General features: G+C 46.9%; 1 protein-coding gene across 1 annotated transcript in view; it reads left to right on the plus strand.

Moving 5' to 3' along the window:
• Window positions 1-2,907: 2,907 nt before the first annotated feature.
• Window positions 2,908-15,895, plus strand: part of LOC115124132 (small conductance calcium-activated potassium channel protein 2-like) — a 135,455-nt gene continuing 122,467 nt past the window's right edge. The window contains exon 1 of the mRNA XM_065027791.1: window positions 2,908-4,039. Coding sequence (XP_064883863.1) covers window positions 2,936-4,039 — 1,104 coding nt within the window. The 5' untranslated portion in view covers window positions 2,908-2,935. The remainder of the gene's footprint in view (window positions 4,040-15,895) is intronic.

The raw sequence follows: 15,895 nt of genomic DNA on the forward strand, positions 1-15,895 counted from the left end.
AATCCATTTTGTCACCAAAGCCCCATATACTACCCACCATTGCGACCTGTACACTCTCGTTGGCTGGCCCTCGCTTCATACTCGTCGCCAAACCCACTGGCTCCATGTCATCTACAAGACCCTGCTAGGTAAAGTCCCCCCTTATCTCAGCTCGCTGGTCACCATAGCATCTCCCACCTGTAGCACACGCTCCAGCAGGTATATCTCTCTAGTCACCCCCAAAACCAATTCTTTCTTTGCCCGCCTCTCCTTCCAGTTCTCTGCTGCCAATGACTGGAATGAACTACAAAAATGTCTGAAACTGGAAACACTTATCTCCCTCACTAGCTTTAAGCACCAACTGTCAGAGCAGCTCACAGATTACTGCACCTGTACATAGCCCACCTATAATTTAGCCCAAACAACTACCTCTTTCCCAACTGTATTTAATTAATTTATTTATTTTGCTCCTTTGCACCCCATTGTTTTTTGCACCCCATTGATAGCTACTTTGCACATTCTTCCACTGCAAAACTACCATTCCAGTGTTTTACTTGCTATATTGTATTTACTTTGCCACCATGGGCTTTTTTGCCTTTACCTCCCTTCTCACCTAATTTGCTCACATTGTATATTGACTTGTTTATACTGTATTATTGACTGTATGTTTGTTTTACTCCATGTGTAACTCTGTGTCGTTGTATCTGTCGAACTGCTTTGCTTTATCTTGGCCAGGTCGCAATTGTAAATGAGAACTTGTTCTCAACTTGCCTACCTGGTTAAATAAAGGTGAAATAAATAAAAGACTCACTAAACACAAATGCTTAATATGTAAATTATGTCTGAGTGTTGGAGTGTGCTGCTGGCTATCAGTAAATTTTACTTTTTGTATATTTTAGCAATTACAAGAGTGACAATTGGGTACTTTTTCCACCACTGGCTATCAGATAGGTGGGCTAACAGCCGCTCCTCGGTCAAACTCTGATTGGGAATAGGCCTATTATTACGCGTCTCTAAGTCTCCGATGTCGCTCTGCAAACTCAGCACCTTCATTTCTCTCATCCTGATTCCGATGTCTTATATCGGACTGACCACGGACAATTTACCCCACGAGAAGGTAGACTCCAGTTCCCTAAATGACCACAATCAGAGACCGCAGGAAAGTTACCGGATGAGGCCGCCCCACTTAGCAGAGGCGCACCCCTCTGTATCTCCCACTCTCTTGACTATTGAGCTCTTTGTTGTCTTTGTTTACTAGTGAACAATGAATTGTTGTCGAGCAATGACCAGTTTTCCAGCATTCAATTAGGCCTATCTTAATTTGACAGCGTTTGTTGACATTAGCTTAAAGGTTGAAAAGCCTATTGGTTTTCACCTGTAGCTGTCTAATTCTGCCCGTCAAAATAAGACTTGTCTATTGTTCTTGTCTGTGTATGTCTATGTTTATTGTAAAATTTAATTAAAGTAAAACAAAATATACATAAACGAGTAGTATAGCCTATAATATTAGCCTATATGATCATGATCCATAATAGCGTAATATAATGTATATTCGCGTTGTATTATGGAGTTCAACGGGGAAAAAAACGTCTGGATGTCGTGATAAAAATGTATTTGTAGTTTTTCTTGTCTTCATAATTACCCAGTGACTGTCCAATGAGAATTACAGGGAGGGGAGGCAGAGAGCGAGAGCAAGCGAGAGAGAGTGAAGTTGAGAGAGACATATTCGGAGAGACAGTGTGAGCGATAGAATGAGTGAGTGAGGTAAAGGAAGAGTTGCATAGTAAATCATATTTGTCATTTATAGGCTACCTTTCTCCGTTTAGCATGTTTGCATGTAGATGTCGAGTAGTCTAGCGATTCAGTTATTTTATATGGTGAGAATACTGACGGAGATGTTCATATCAACAGTAGGTTCATAATATAATCATGAAAGATTATTCAGTTCTTTCATTTTTAAGGACATTTGAAATAATCGATATGCGTGATATCAATTCATTGATCCCTGGACTGACGGAGATAAAGACTGATTGATTTTACAACGGCGAATTGAGGGAAGGAATAATCGAGCACAGAGGGAAGGAAGGGAACCAGTGAATTATTTGGGAGAAATAAAAGCGCTCCGTCTCCTGTGAGGACCTGTCGCTGGTCTCGCACCTAGAAGAAGGGGAGCAAAAGATGATGGAATGGCCGTGACAACATGAAAAAGAAAAAGTGTGGGGGTCTATTTTCATCCAGCCACTGATTCAATACGACTGACCTGGGGACAGAGAAGGGGAAGAGAAGGTAGGAGGAGGAAGAGAGAGAGAGAGGGGGTTTTGGGGAGAGAAAGACAAAGAATGCATGGTGTCTGGGTGTGAGATAATCTGTGAGATTTTAGGAAGGTAGTTTAAGAATGAATAAAAGTGAATTGAAAGATCCTTGCCATGTAAGCTATAGGATACATATAAACACAAATTTGACAGAAGCATGCATTCTAGGGGACCAGTATTCAACTGTGCTCAATAAAGTCAATACTTTGAACATAATCATTTTTCACTAATGATCGGATTTGTACACGTCCAGATAATTTGCTATAGTCTATCCTATCTGAATGTAGAACAGATTACATTAGTATGACAGAGATAGGTGGAAGGTGGGAGAAAGAGAGAGAGAGAAAGGGAGGGGGAGATGTGAGGGTTACAGGGACAGTTGACTAGGGAAGTCAATATTCTCTCCGAAGCTGATCAGTTCTCTACTAATTTCAATTTCTCAACCATCATGTGCTCCCTCTTTTCCACGCCTCCCTTCCTCCATCTCTCTCTTCCTTCCTCTCTCCATTGTTTCATAATTAAACCCCATCTCTCTTCTAATTCTAATGTTTCTTCTGTACTTCTCTTTCCATTTTTCTCTCTCCTTTTCCTCCCTCTGTCTCTCCATTAGGTAGAGAGTGGCCTGTCGCCCTCCGGCCCCCACCATGGAGCCCCCTCCCTCTCTGAGCTTGACTCTCCTGGGAGGCAGTGAGGACGAGGACCCGCGTTTCCCCCTCCCCCTGAGTGGAATCTCCCACTCCTCCATGACCGGCAACTACCCGGGATCAAACCACTCCAACCACAGGGGGGGATCCAGCCTGGACCGGCTGAATGGGTCCCCCACTACGCCTAACATGCCCAAAGCCTCCCTCCCCAAACTGCCTCTGTCCTCAGTGGGGGGTCAACCCCTGCCCCCACTCCCCAATGCCCTTCACCCCACCAGCACCCCTCTGTCCTCGTGCCTGGGTTCCCAGCACAGCCTGAGGGAGACAACTCCCAGTCTACAACGCCCCTTTTACTCCTCACACTCCCCTTCCATGGAGAGAGAGAGGGACAGGGATAGAGAGAGGGACAGGGATAGAGAGAGGGGATGTAAGCACCGCCAGGCCAGCCCGCTGGTCCATCGGAGAGACAGCAACCCTTTCACAGAGATCGCCATGAGCTCCTGTAAATACACAGGCGGCGTGATGAAACCTCTCAGTCGCCTCAGCGCCTCCAGGCGCAACCTCATCGAATCAGACAGCGGCAGCGACACCAAAGAGGGCGGGGCAGCACCTGTTACCGGCACAACTGCCATTGGAGGGCGGGACCGGGACAGAGAGGCTCCACCCACTTCCTCATCCTTGCCATCCTCCAATCAACCAACCCAGAATCCTCCAGAGATAGTGATCTCATCAAAAGAGGACTCGCCGTACGCGAGGGGTTATGATATCACCGACTCATCCTCCAATCAGATGTCAATATACCATCAGAACCACGCCTTGGTGGGGAGTAGGGGAGGTTTAAGCAGTGCAGGGGGTACAGGAGGGGGGGTAGGGGGGAGCAGGCAGGGAGGTGTAGGAGTTGTTGGGGCTGTAGGGCCGAGGGGGAGCTGCTCCAAGGCTTCTAGTTCTAAACGTAAGAACCAGAACATTGGTTATAAACTGGGCCACCGGAGGGCGCTGTTCGAAAAGAGGAAGAGGCTGAGTGACTACGCACTCATCTTCGGAATGTTTGGCATTGTCGTCATGGTGATCGAGACAGAGCTGTCCTGGGGCGTTTACAACAAGGTGAGCCGAAGGGGAGGGGTTCATCTGACCCAATGGGTGTGTCCACTGTCATGGTGCTGTAGGCTCAAAAACGGTTATCCAATAACTTGTCCAATTAGAATGATGATTTCTGTTTTCCATTTCAGAATGTTTTCTCATTTGTACCTGCTGAACTTGATGGGAGAAATGGTTGGCTTTGGGGGCTGTGTGATTGGTGGGGTAGTGGGCGGTAATAGTGTTAGGGTTAGTATTTGGTAGGGTAGTGGGCGGGGCTAGTGTTGGGGTCAGTGATTGGTGGGTTAGTGACTCCTGGGCAGGGAGGCAGTAAGTAGCTCAGCTGTTGTGTATGGGTAGTGTGTTTGGGTCAGTGTGAGGCAGTAGCAGCAGCAGCAGCTGTAGCAGCAGCAGTAGCAGCAGCAGCAGCAGCAGTAGCAGCAGTAGCAGTAGAAGCAGTAGCAGAAGTAGCAGTAGAAGTAGTAGCAGCATTAGCAGAAGTAGCAGAAGTAGTAGCAGCAGTAGCAGCAGTAGCAGAAGTAGTAGCAGCAGTAGCAGTAGCAGCAGTAGCAGAAGTAGTAGCAGCATTTAGCAACAGTAGTAGTAGCAGCATTAGCAGCAGTAGAAGTAGCAGCAGTAGTAGAGGTAGCAGCAATAGTAGCAGCAGTAGCAGTAGTAGCATTAGTAGAGGTAGCAGCAGTAGAAGTAGCAGCAGTGAGAGGTTACTGATATCTCATCTGTCTGGGTAATGGTGAGTGTAATAAGGCTAGCTGGACTGGCCTTTGGCTGTGTGTGTTTGTGTGTTTAGATTGAATTTGGTACCGTTTGTGTCTGTGTGTGTGTGTACTCGTGCATGCATGGCCCTGTGGGAGACCTGGAGCACATTGTCCTTTTGCAAGCACTGGCCATGTTCCAATACTACGTATTCCTTCCTTCCTTCCTTCCTTCTTTCCTTCCTAGCACAGCAACGATGAAGGATGGGGCAGAGGGGTGTGTGGGGTATTTGTTCCGATGGGTCAGTTGATGGCTACAGTAGTCAGTAGTCATATTCCTGGATAGTTCCTGGATATCAGTTTGGTGATGTCAGTGTCTGTATGTGTTGACTTGTGTCTGATATTTTGTGTGTGTTGTGCGTCATAATCTCAGGGGAAATCTTTCCCTCAGCGCACCTCTATTCATCTCCTGATACTTTCCTCCTTTCCCCTCTGCTATCTCTCTCTCTCTGCTACCTCTCTCTCTCTGCTACCTCTCTCTCTCTCTTCTACCTCTCTCTCTCTGCTACCTCTCTCTCTCTACATCTCTCTCTCTCTACATCTCTACCTCTCTCTCTCTCTCTACATCTCTACCTCTCTCTCTCTCTACATCTCTACATCTCTCTTTCTACATCTCTCTTTCTACCTCTCTCTCTCTACATCTATCTTTCTACATCTCTCTCTCTCTCTCTACATCTACCTATCTACCTTTCTCTCTCTCTACCTCTCTCTCTCTACATCTCTCTTTCTACCTCTCTCTCTACCTGTCTCTACCTCTCTCTCTCTCTACATCTCTCTTTCTACCTCTCTCTCTCTACATCTCTCTCTCTCTACATCTCTACCTCTCTCTCTCTCTCTACATCTCTACCTCTCTCTCTCTCTACATCTCTACCTCTCTCTCTCTCTACATCTCTACATCTCACTTTCTACATCTCTCTTTCTACCTCTCTCTCTCTACATCTATCTTTCTACATCTCTCTCTCTCTCTCTCTACATCTACCTATCTACCTTTCTCTCTCTCTACATCTCTCTCTCTCTACATCTCTCTTTCTACCTCTCTACATCTCTCTTTCTACCTCTCTCTCTACATCTCTCTTTCTACCTCTCTCTCTACCCCTCTCTCTCTCTACATCTCTCTCTCTCTCTACATCTCTCTCTCTACCTCTCTTTCTACCTCTCTCTCTCTACATCTCTCTTTCTCTCTACATCTACCTATCTATCTTTCTCTCTCTCTACATCTCTCTTTCTACCTCTCTCTCTACCTCTCCTCTCTCTCTCTCTCTCTCTTTCTCTACATCTCTCTTTCTACCTCTCTACATCTCTCTTTCTACCTCTCTCTCTACATCTCTCTTTCTACCTCTCTCTCTACATCTCTCTTCTACCTCTCTCTCTACATCTCTCTTTCTACCTCTCTCTCTCCTCTCTCTCTCTCTCTCTTTCTATCTCTCTCTCTCTCTCTACATATCTCTCTCTCTCTCTCTCTCTACATATCTCTTTCTACCTCTCTCTCTCTCTACATCTCTCTTCTACCTCTCTTTTTCTACATCTCTCTTTCTACCTCTCTTCTACCTCTCTCTCTCTCTACATCTCTTTCTACCTCTCTCTCTCTACATCTCTTTCTACCTCTCTCTCTCTCTACATCTCTCTTTCTACCTCTCTCTCTACATCTATCTTTCTACATCTCTCTCTCTCTCTCTACATCTACCTATCTACCTTTCTCTCTCTCTACATCTCTCTCTCGCTACATCTCTCTACCTCTCTACATCTCTCTTTCTACCTCTCTCTCTCTACCTCTCTCTCTACCTCTCTCTCTCTACATCTCTCTTTCTACCTCTCTCTCTCTACATCTCTCTTTCTACCTCTCTCTCTACCTCTGTCTCTACCTCTCTCTCTCTACATCTCTTTCTACCTCTCTCTCTCTACATCTCTTTTCTACCTCTCTCTACCCCTCTCTCTCTCTCATCTCTCTCTCTCTCTCTACATCTCTCTCTCTACCTCTCTTTCTACCTCTCTCTCTCATCTCTCTTTCTCTCTACATCTCTCTTTCTACCTCTCTCTCTCTCTACCTCTCTCTCTACCTCTCTCTCTCTCTACATCTCTCTTTCTACCTCTCTCTCTCTACATCTCTCTTTCTACCTCTCTCTCTACCCCTCTCTCTCTCTACATCTCTCTCTCTCTCTCTACATCTCTCTCTCTACCTCTCTTTCTACCTCTCTCTCTCTACATCTCTCTTTCTCTCTACATCTACCTATCTACCTTTCTCTCTCTCTACATCTCTCTCTCTCTACCTCTCTCTCTCTACCTCTATCTCTCTTTCTCTACATCTCTCTTTCTACCTCTCTCTCTCTACATCTCTCTTTCTACCTCTCTCTCTCTCTCTACATCTCTCTTTCTACCTCTCTCTCTTTCTACATCTCTCTTTCTACCTCTCTCTCTTTCTACCTCTCTCTCTCTCTCTACATCTCTTTCTACCTCTCTCTCTCTCTACATCTCTATTTCTACCTCTCTCTCTCTACATCTCTCTTTCTACCTCTCTCTCTCTCTCTACACCTCTCTCTCTACCTCTCTCTCTCTTTCTACCCCTCTCTCTCTCTCTCTCTCTACACCTCTCTCTCTCCCTCTCGCTGTCTCTTCCTCTTTCTCCCTGAAGACTCCTTGGTTTGAATCTCTTTCTTTCTCCTCTTTTTAGTAGCCTGAGGGAAACTGTCTCCCCTCCTCATGCTCCATCTCTCTGCTCCTCTGTTCTTCCAGTGGTACACTGGGGGAGTGTGATCGGCAGTGAGGATGGAGGAAGAGAGAGATAAATAAAAGGCTGTAGAAAGAGAGAGAAAAGGAGAGGTGATAATGAAAAGGCTGATTTAGGTTCTCATCCCAGCTCCAGACAAGTCTTCTCTTCTATGATTCAGACACCAATGTGTGTCACAACTCGAACAGACATGGATCAGCATGGACGCCATTGTGTGTCAGATGCTTTTGTTTAAGAAGTTAATTCTAATTTCATAAACAGTAGAGGGATGTGAAGTAATGAAGCATCTTGTGAATATTTATCAGCGCGGACGGCATTGAGCATGTGTGTGCGAGCATCTGTGTGTGTTTGTGTGTGCGTGTGTGTCATCAGTGTGACAAACCCAAGTGTTAGTTGATGGATGAGTATTGATCCTAACAGGGTTTGAGTGCAGGAGAAACTATTACATTGTGTTTTCGTGTCTGGCATGGCAACGACTAGGGAGCTTAAACAGACTAGCTACCTGCAAAGAGAACAAACAGACTGGCTACCAGGCTAGTGCTTAAACAGACTGGCTACCTGCCAAGAGAAAAAACAGACTGGCTACCAGGCTAGAGAACAAACAAATTGGCTACCAGGCTAGAGAACAAACAGACTTCGGGTGTGTATTTCAGCTGTTTTTGAGTGGTATGAAAGAGGGAGACACAATGTTGCAACTATCTCTCATGTTTGAAGGTATGCCTTTTCTCCCTCACTGTCTTTCTCCCTCACTGTATGTCTCCCTCACTGTCTCTCTCCCTCACTGTCTCTCTCCCTCACTGTCTCTCTCCCTCACTGTCTCTGTCTGTCTGTCTGTCTGTCTGTCTGTCTGTCTGTCTGTCTGTCTGTCTGTCTCTTTTAATCTGTCATTCTCTCTACATAGCTAATATAGCCAGAATAGGTAGTTGTGACAATAGGTGAATATATTTCCTGTGGTATGCAAGTATTGACTATTATTATGGGTGTGTGTATGGGTTGATGTATGCAGCACATGTATGTGTGGAAACTCCAGCTGCTCTAATTCCCTCCCAAAATAGAGATGAAAATTAGCAAGGGAGTAGACATGAGGGGAGAGTAACAGAAGGACAACGTGTGTTTGTGTGTGTGTGTGTGTGTTTGTTTGTTTGTTTGTATGTGTGTGAATGTTTGTGTGTGTGTGTGTGTGTGTGTGTGTGTGTGTATGTTTGTGTGGTTGTGCGTGTGTGTGTGTGGCGGCAGGGTAGCCTAGTGGTTAGAGCGTTGGACTAGTAACCGGAAGGTTGCAAGTTCAAACCCCCGAGCTGACAAGGTACAAATCTGTCGTTCTGCCCCTGAACAGGCAGTTAACCCACTGTTCCTGGGCCGTCACTGAAAATAAGAATTTGTTCTTAACTGACTTGCCTAGTTAAATAAAGGTTAAAAAAAAACATTTAAAAATGTGTGTGGTACCAAGTTATGAAATATTTACGTATAATGAGTTATCAAGTGTAAACCTAGCAGTTGATTATGTTCTCAATAACTGGTCATTCTATTCAACATTCTTAATTGTAAACATGTTCCATAGTATTTTCAATTCCACATTGTTTTCCTCCGTTTCTATATATCGTTCTGTATACCATTCTACAGTATGTAGTGTTCTGTATTCACCATTATATACCCTTATAGCATCCAGTAGCATTTTATGTTCAGTGTTTCATAGCATTCTACAGTGTAGAATTAGAGCATAGCCTATCATCCTTTACAGATGTTGTTTTTAGAACTTGCAACATTCTACAGTATATGGCGTTCTGAATAATTATATGTAGCATTCATCATTCTTTATTCAATCGCCTGTGCATAGTCTCTCTCCCATTCACACATGGTGAGACTGTGTTCTAATACCCTACACCAGAGTGTCACCCCCTCTTGCCTTACCAACTCTACTGTTAACACCAGGCAGGGATCTCCTGGGCCTAATGTCTATCTAGCTGAGAATAACTATGCTTTTTAAATACCTGGGACTCCTACATGTCGCCTGTCGGACCAATAGATCATTTTCACACCCTGCTCAGAAGGCCCTGACTTCCCCTCAGGGGTGGCCATCTTGGAGGGCTGTGCTGTGATGGAACATGTCTATTCTGAGGGATCGCACAGCTGTCACCCACTACACCTGTCACTCTGCGTCCTATACACGCACATATAGCCTTGACATTGGGATGGTAGTGGGAGAGTGCATGCAAGTATGTGTGTGTGTGTGTGTGTGTGTCACAGCATGAGGTTGATGGCATCCATGTTGAGTCACAGATAACCTACCGTCTTCTACCCCCCCCCTCTCCCTCTCTCTCCCTCTGTCTCTTACTTCCCCCTCTAACTTCCATTATATCCCTCCCTCCCTCCCTCTCTCCCTCCCCCCCTCTCGCTCTCTCCCTCTCTTTCTCCCTCCCTCTCCCCCTCTCTCTCTCTCCTCTCTTTCTCCCTCCCTCCCTCCCTTCCCCTCTCTCTCTCTCTCCCTCTCTTTCTCTCTCCCTCCCTTCCCCCTCTCTCTCTCTCTCCCTCTCTTTCTCTCTCCTCCCTTCCCCTCTCTCTCTCCTCCCTCCCTCCCTCCCTCCCTCCCTCCCTCCCTCCCTCCCTCCCTCCCTCCCTCCCTCCCTCCCTCTTTCTCTCTCCCTCTCTCTCTCCCTCCCTTCCCCTCTCTCTCTCTCCCTCTCTTTCTCCCTCCCTCCCTCCCTTCCCCTCTCTCTCTCTCCTTCTCTTTCTCTCTCCCTCTCTTTCTCACTCCCTCTCTTCCTCCCTGTAAGGTAGAGTATTTATGTTGCTTCCCCAGTGACTGATCTGTGTTGTGTTATTCCTCTCTAGTGGTAAATAACCATCAGATTAGACTTACTGTGCCTATACTAGTCTCTGTACCTCTTTACTCCTCCTCTCTTTTCCTCCACCTCTCCTCTCCTAACTTAATCATCTGGTCATTTAGCAGATTCTTGTATAGAAAGCAATGTATCACTTGTGGGAATCCAACCCACAACTCTGATGTTTAAAACACAATGATCCATCTATCCAATCCACATCTCTGATGTTAAAAACACCATGATCCATCCAATCAAACCCACATCTCTGATGTTAATAACACCATGATCCATCCAATCAAACCCACATCTCTGATGTTAATAACACCATGATCCATCCAATCAAACCCACATCTCTGATGTTAATAACACCATGATCCATCCAATCAAACCCACATCTGATGTTAATAACACCATGATCCATCCAATCAAACCCACATCTCTGATGTTAATAACACCATGATCCATCTATCCAAACCCACATCTCTGATGTTAATAACACCATGATCCATCTATCCAAACCCACATCTCTGATGTTAAAAACACCATGATCCATCCAATCAACCCCACATCTCTGTTGTTAATAACACCATGATCCATCCAATCAAACCCACATCTCTGATGTTAAAAACACCATGATCCATCCAATCAAACCCACATCTCTGATGTTAATAACACCATGATCCATCCAATCAAACCCACATCTCTGATGTTAATAACACCATGATCCATCCAATCAAACCCACATCTCTGATGTTAATAACACCATGATCCATCCAATCAAACCCACATCTGATGTTAATAACACCATGATCCATCCAATCAAACCCACATCTCTGAGCCATTTGAACTCTGCTGCCCTCTCTTCCTTCCTGAACCTGAACTCCCCTGCCCTCTCTTCCTTCCTGAACCTGAACTCCCCTGTCCTCTCTTCCTTCCTGAACCTGAACTCCCCTGCCCTCTCTTCCTTCCTGAACCTGAACTCCCCTGTCCTCTCTTCCTTCCTGAACCTGAACTCCCCTGCCCTCTCTTCCTTCCTGAACCTGAACTCCCCTGCCCTCTCTTCCTTCCTGAACCTGAACTCCCCTGTCCTCTCTTCCTTCCTGAACCTGAACTCCCCTGTCCTCTCTTCCTTCCTGAACCTGAACTCCCCTGCTCCTCCTCTTTCCCTCCTCCCACGATATCTCTGGTCCCAGCTAGTAACACACACATCTTATTCTCTCATACACAGGTCCCTTCTACATGTGTGTGTGTGTATGTGTGTGTGTGAGAGAGTGAGAGAGAGAGAGAGAGGTTATGGGGCTTACATCAGCCACTAACACCCACAATCCATGATATGTTGTTGCTTTTCCGCTGTAGCACCAGTGTTGCATTAGGGCAGTGGTTCCCAAACGTTTTATAGTCCTGTAACCCTTCAACCTTCAGCTACTTACCCCCTCTAGCACCAGGGTCAGCACACTCTCAAATGTTGTTTTTTGCCATCATTGTAAGCCTGCCACACACACTATACAGTACATTTATTAAACATAAGAATGAGTGTGAGTTTTTGTCACAACCCGGCTCGTGGGAAGTGACAAAGAGCTCTTATAGGACCAGGGAACAAATAATAATATAATAATAATCAATCATTTTGCTCTTTATTCAGCCGTTTTACATATAAAACGTTATTTGTTCATCGAAAATTGAGAATAACTCACCACTGGTTAATGCAGTCCTTCTCAAATAGTGGGGCGCGTGTGAGTTTTTTTTTGCACCGAACAAGAGCACAGAGCACAGAGCAGGAGATATGAAGTGCAGATAACAAACCCTTGAGAGACACCATGGAAAAATATTTAACAGGGATGAAAAGAAAGGAGGAGAGAGACGGAGATAATGAGACAAACGTAAGTCTCCCGAAAGCTAAGACGAGGAGATATGAGGAAGCGTATGTAGCGCTTGGCTTCACTGTGACTACGGTGGGAGAAGAGGAGATATGAGGAAGCGTATGTAGCGCTTGGCTTCACTGTGACTACGGTGGGAGAAGAGGAGATATGAGGAAGCGTATGTAGCGCTTGGCTTCACTGTGACTACGGTGGGAGACGAGGAGATATGAGGAAGCGTATGTAGCGCTTGGCTTCACTGTGACTACGGTGGAGACGAGGAGATATGAGGAAGCGTATGTAGCGCTTGGCTTCACTGTGACTACGGTGGGAGAAGAGGAGATATGAGGAAGCCGTATGTAGCGCTTGGCTTCACTGTGACTACGGTGGTAGAAGAGGAGATATGAGGAAGCGTATGTAGCGCTTGGCTTCACTGTGACTACGGTGGGAGAAGAGGAGATATGAGGAAGCGTATGTAGCGCTTGGCTTCACTGTGACTACGGTGGTAGAAGAGGAGATATGAGGAAGCGTATGTAGCGCTTGGCTTCACTGTGACTACGGTGGGAGACGAGGAGATATGAGGAAGCGTATGTAGCGCTTGGCTTCACTGTGACTACGGTGGGAGACGAGGAGATATGAGGAAGCGTATGTAGCGCTTGGCTTCACTGTGACTACGGTGGGAGACGAGGAAATATGAGGAAGCGTATGTAGCGCTTGGCTTCACTGTGACTACGGTGGGAGAAGCGGAGATATGATGTAGCGCTTGGCTTCACTGTGACTACGGTGGGAGACGAGGAGATATGAGGAAGCGTATGTAGCGCTTGGCTTCACTGTGACTACGGTGGGAGACGAGGAGATATGAGGAAGCGTATGTAGCGCTTGGCTTCACTGTGACTACGGTGGGAGAAGAGGAGATATGAGGAAGCGTATGTAGCGCTTGCCTTCACTGTGACTACGGTGGGAGAAGAGGAAATATGAGGAAGCGTATGTAGCGCTTGGCTTCACTGTGACTACGGTGGGAGAAGAGGAGATATGAGGAAGCGTATGTAGCGCTTGGCTTCACTGTGACTACGGTGGGAGAAGAGGAGATATGAGGAAGCGTATGTAGCGCTTGGCTTCACTGTGACTACGGTGGGAGAAGCGGAGATATGATGTAGCGCTTGGCTTCACTGTGACTACGGTGGGAGACGAGGAGATATGAGGAAGCGTATGTAGCGCTTGGCTTCACTGTGACTACGGTGGGAGACGAGGAAATATGAGGAAGCGTATGTAGCGCTTGGCTTCACTGTGACTACGGTGGGAGAAGAGGAGATATGAGGAAGCGTATGTAGCGCTTGGCTACACTGTGACTACGGTGGTAGAAGAGGAGATATGAGGAAGCGTATGTAGCGCTTGGCTTCACTGTGACTACGGTGGGAGAAGAGGAGATATGAGGAAGCGTATGTAGCGCTTGGCTTCACTGTGACTACAGTGGGAGAAGAGGAGATATGAGGAAGCGTATGTAGCGCTTGCCTTCACTGTGACTACGGTGGGAGACGAGGAAATATGAGGAAGCGTATGTAGCGCTTGGCTTCACTGTGACTACGGTGGGAGAAGAGGAGATATGAGGAAGCGAATGTAGCGCTTGGCTTCACTGTGACTACGGTGGGAGAAGAGGAGATATGAGGAAGCGTATGTAGCGCTTGGCTTCACTGTGACTACGGTGGGAGAAGCGGAGATATGATGTAGCGCTTGGCTTCACTGTGACTACGGTGGGAGACGAGGAGATATGAGGAAGCGTATGTAGCGCTTGGCTTCACTGTGACTACGGTGGAGACGAGGAAATATGAGGAAGCGTATGTAGCGCTTGGCTTCACTGTGACTACGGTGGGAGAAGAGGAGATATGAGGAAGCGTATGTAGCGCTTGGCTACACTGTGACTACGGTGGTAGAAGAGGAGATATGAGGAAGCGTATGTAGCGCTTGGCTTCACTGTGACTACGGTGGGAGATGAGGAGATATGAGGAAGCGTATGTAGCGCTTGGCTTCACTGTGACTACGGTGGGAGACGAGGAGATATGAGGAAGCGTATGTAGCGCTTGGCTTCACTGTGACTACGGTGGGAGAAGAGGAGATATGAGGAAGCGTATGTAGCGCTTGGCTTCACTGTGACTACGGTGGGAGACGAGGAGATATGAGGAAGCGTATGTAGCGCTTGGCTTCACTGTGACTACGGTGGGAGAAGAGGAAATATGAGGAAGCGTATGTAGCGCTTGGCTTCACTGTGACTACGGTGGGAGAAGAGGAAATATGAGGAAGCGTATGTAGCGCTTGGCTTCACTGTGACTACGGTGGGAGACGAGGAGATATGAGGAAGCGTATGTAGCGCTTGGCTTCACTGTGACTACGGTGGGAGAAGAGGAGATATGAGGAAGCGTATGTAGCGCTTGGCTACACTGTGACTACGGTGGTAGAAGAGGAGATATGAGGAAGCGTATGTAGCGCTTGGCTTCACTGTGACTACGGTGGTAGAAGAGGAGATATGAGGAAGCGTATGTAGCGCTTGGCTTCACTGTGACTACGGTGGGAGACGAGGAGATATGAGGAAGCGTATGTAGCGCTTGGCTTCACTGTGACTACGGTGGGAGACGAGGAGATATGAGGAAGCGTATGTAGCGCTTGGCTTCACTGTGACTACGGTGGGAGAAGAGGAGATATGAGGAAGCGTATGTAGCGCTTGGCTTCACTGTGACTACGGTGGGAGACGAGGAGATATGAGGAAGCGTATGTAGCGCTTGGCTTCACTGTGACTACGGTGGGAGAAGAGGAAATATGAGGAAGCGTATGTAGCGCTTGGCTTCACTGTGACTACGGTGGGAGAAGAGGAAATATGAGGAAGCGTATGTAGCGCTTGGCTTCACTGTGACTACGGTGGGAGACGAGGAGATATGAGGAAGCGTATGTAGCGCTTGGCTTCACTGTGACTACGGTGGGAGAAGAGGAGATATGAGGAAGCGTATGTAGCGCTTGGCTACACTGTGACTACGGTGGTAGAAGAGGAGATATGAGGAAGCGTATGTAGCGCTTGGCTTCACTGTGACTACGGTGGGAGACGAGGAGATATGAGGAAGCGTATGTAGCGCTTGGCTTCACTGTGACTACGGTGGGAGACGAGGAGTTATGAGGAAGCGTATGTAGCGCTTGGCTTCACTGTGACTACGGTGGGAGAAGAGGAGATATGAGGAAGCGTATGTAGCGCTTGGCTTCACTGTGACTACGGTGGGAGACGAGGAGATATGAGGAAGCGTATGTAGCGCTTTGCTTCACTGTGACTACGGTGGGAGAAGAGGAAATATGAGGAAGCGTATGTAGCGCTTGGCTTCACTGTGACTACGGTGGGAGAAGAGGAAATATGAGGAAGCGTATGTAGCGCTTGGCTTCACTGTGACTACGGTGGGAGAAGAGGAGGTATGAGGAAGCGTATGTAGCGCTTGGCTTCACTGTGACTACGGTGGGAGAAGAGGAGATATGAGGAAGCGTATGTAGCGCTTGGCTTCACTGTGACTACGGTCGGAGACGAGGAGATATGAGGAAGCGTATGTAGCGCTTGGCTTCACTGTGACTACGGTGGGAGAAGAGGAGATATGAGGAAGCGTATGTAGCGCTTGGCTTCACTGTGACTACGGTGGGAGAAGCGGAGATATGATGTAGCGCTTGGCTTCACTGTG

This window comes from Oncorhynchus nerka, linkage group LG14 (assembly GCF_034236695.1).
Source record: "Oncorhynchus nerka isolate Pitt River linkage group LG14, Oner_Uvic_2.0, whole genome shotgun sequence".
NCBI lineage: Eukaryota > Metazoa > Chordata > Actinopteri > Salmoniformes > Salmonidae > Oncorhynchus > Oncorhynchus nerka.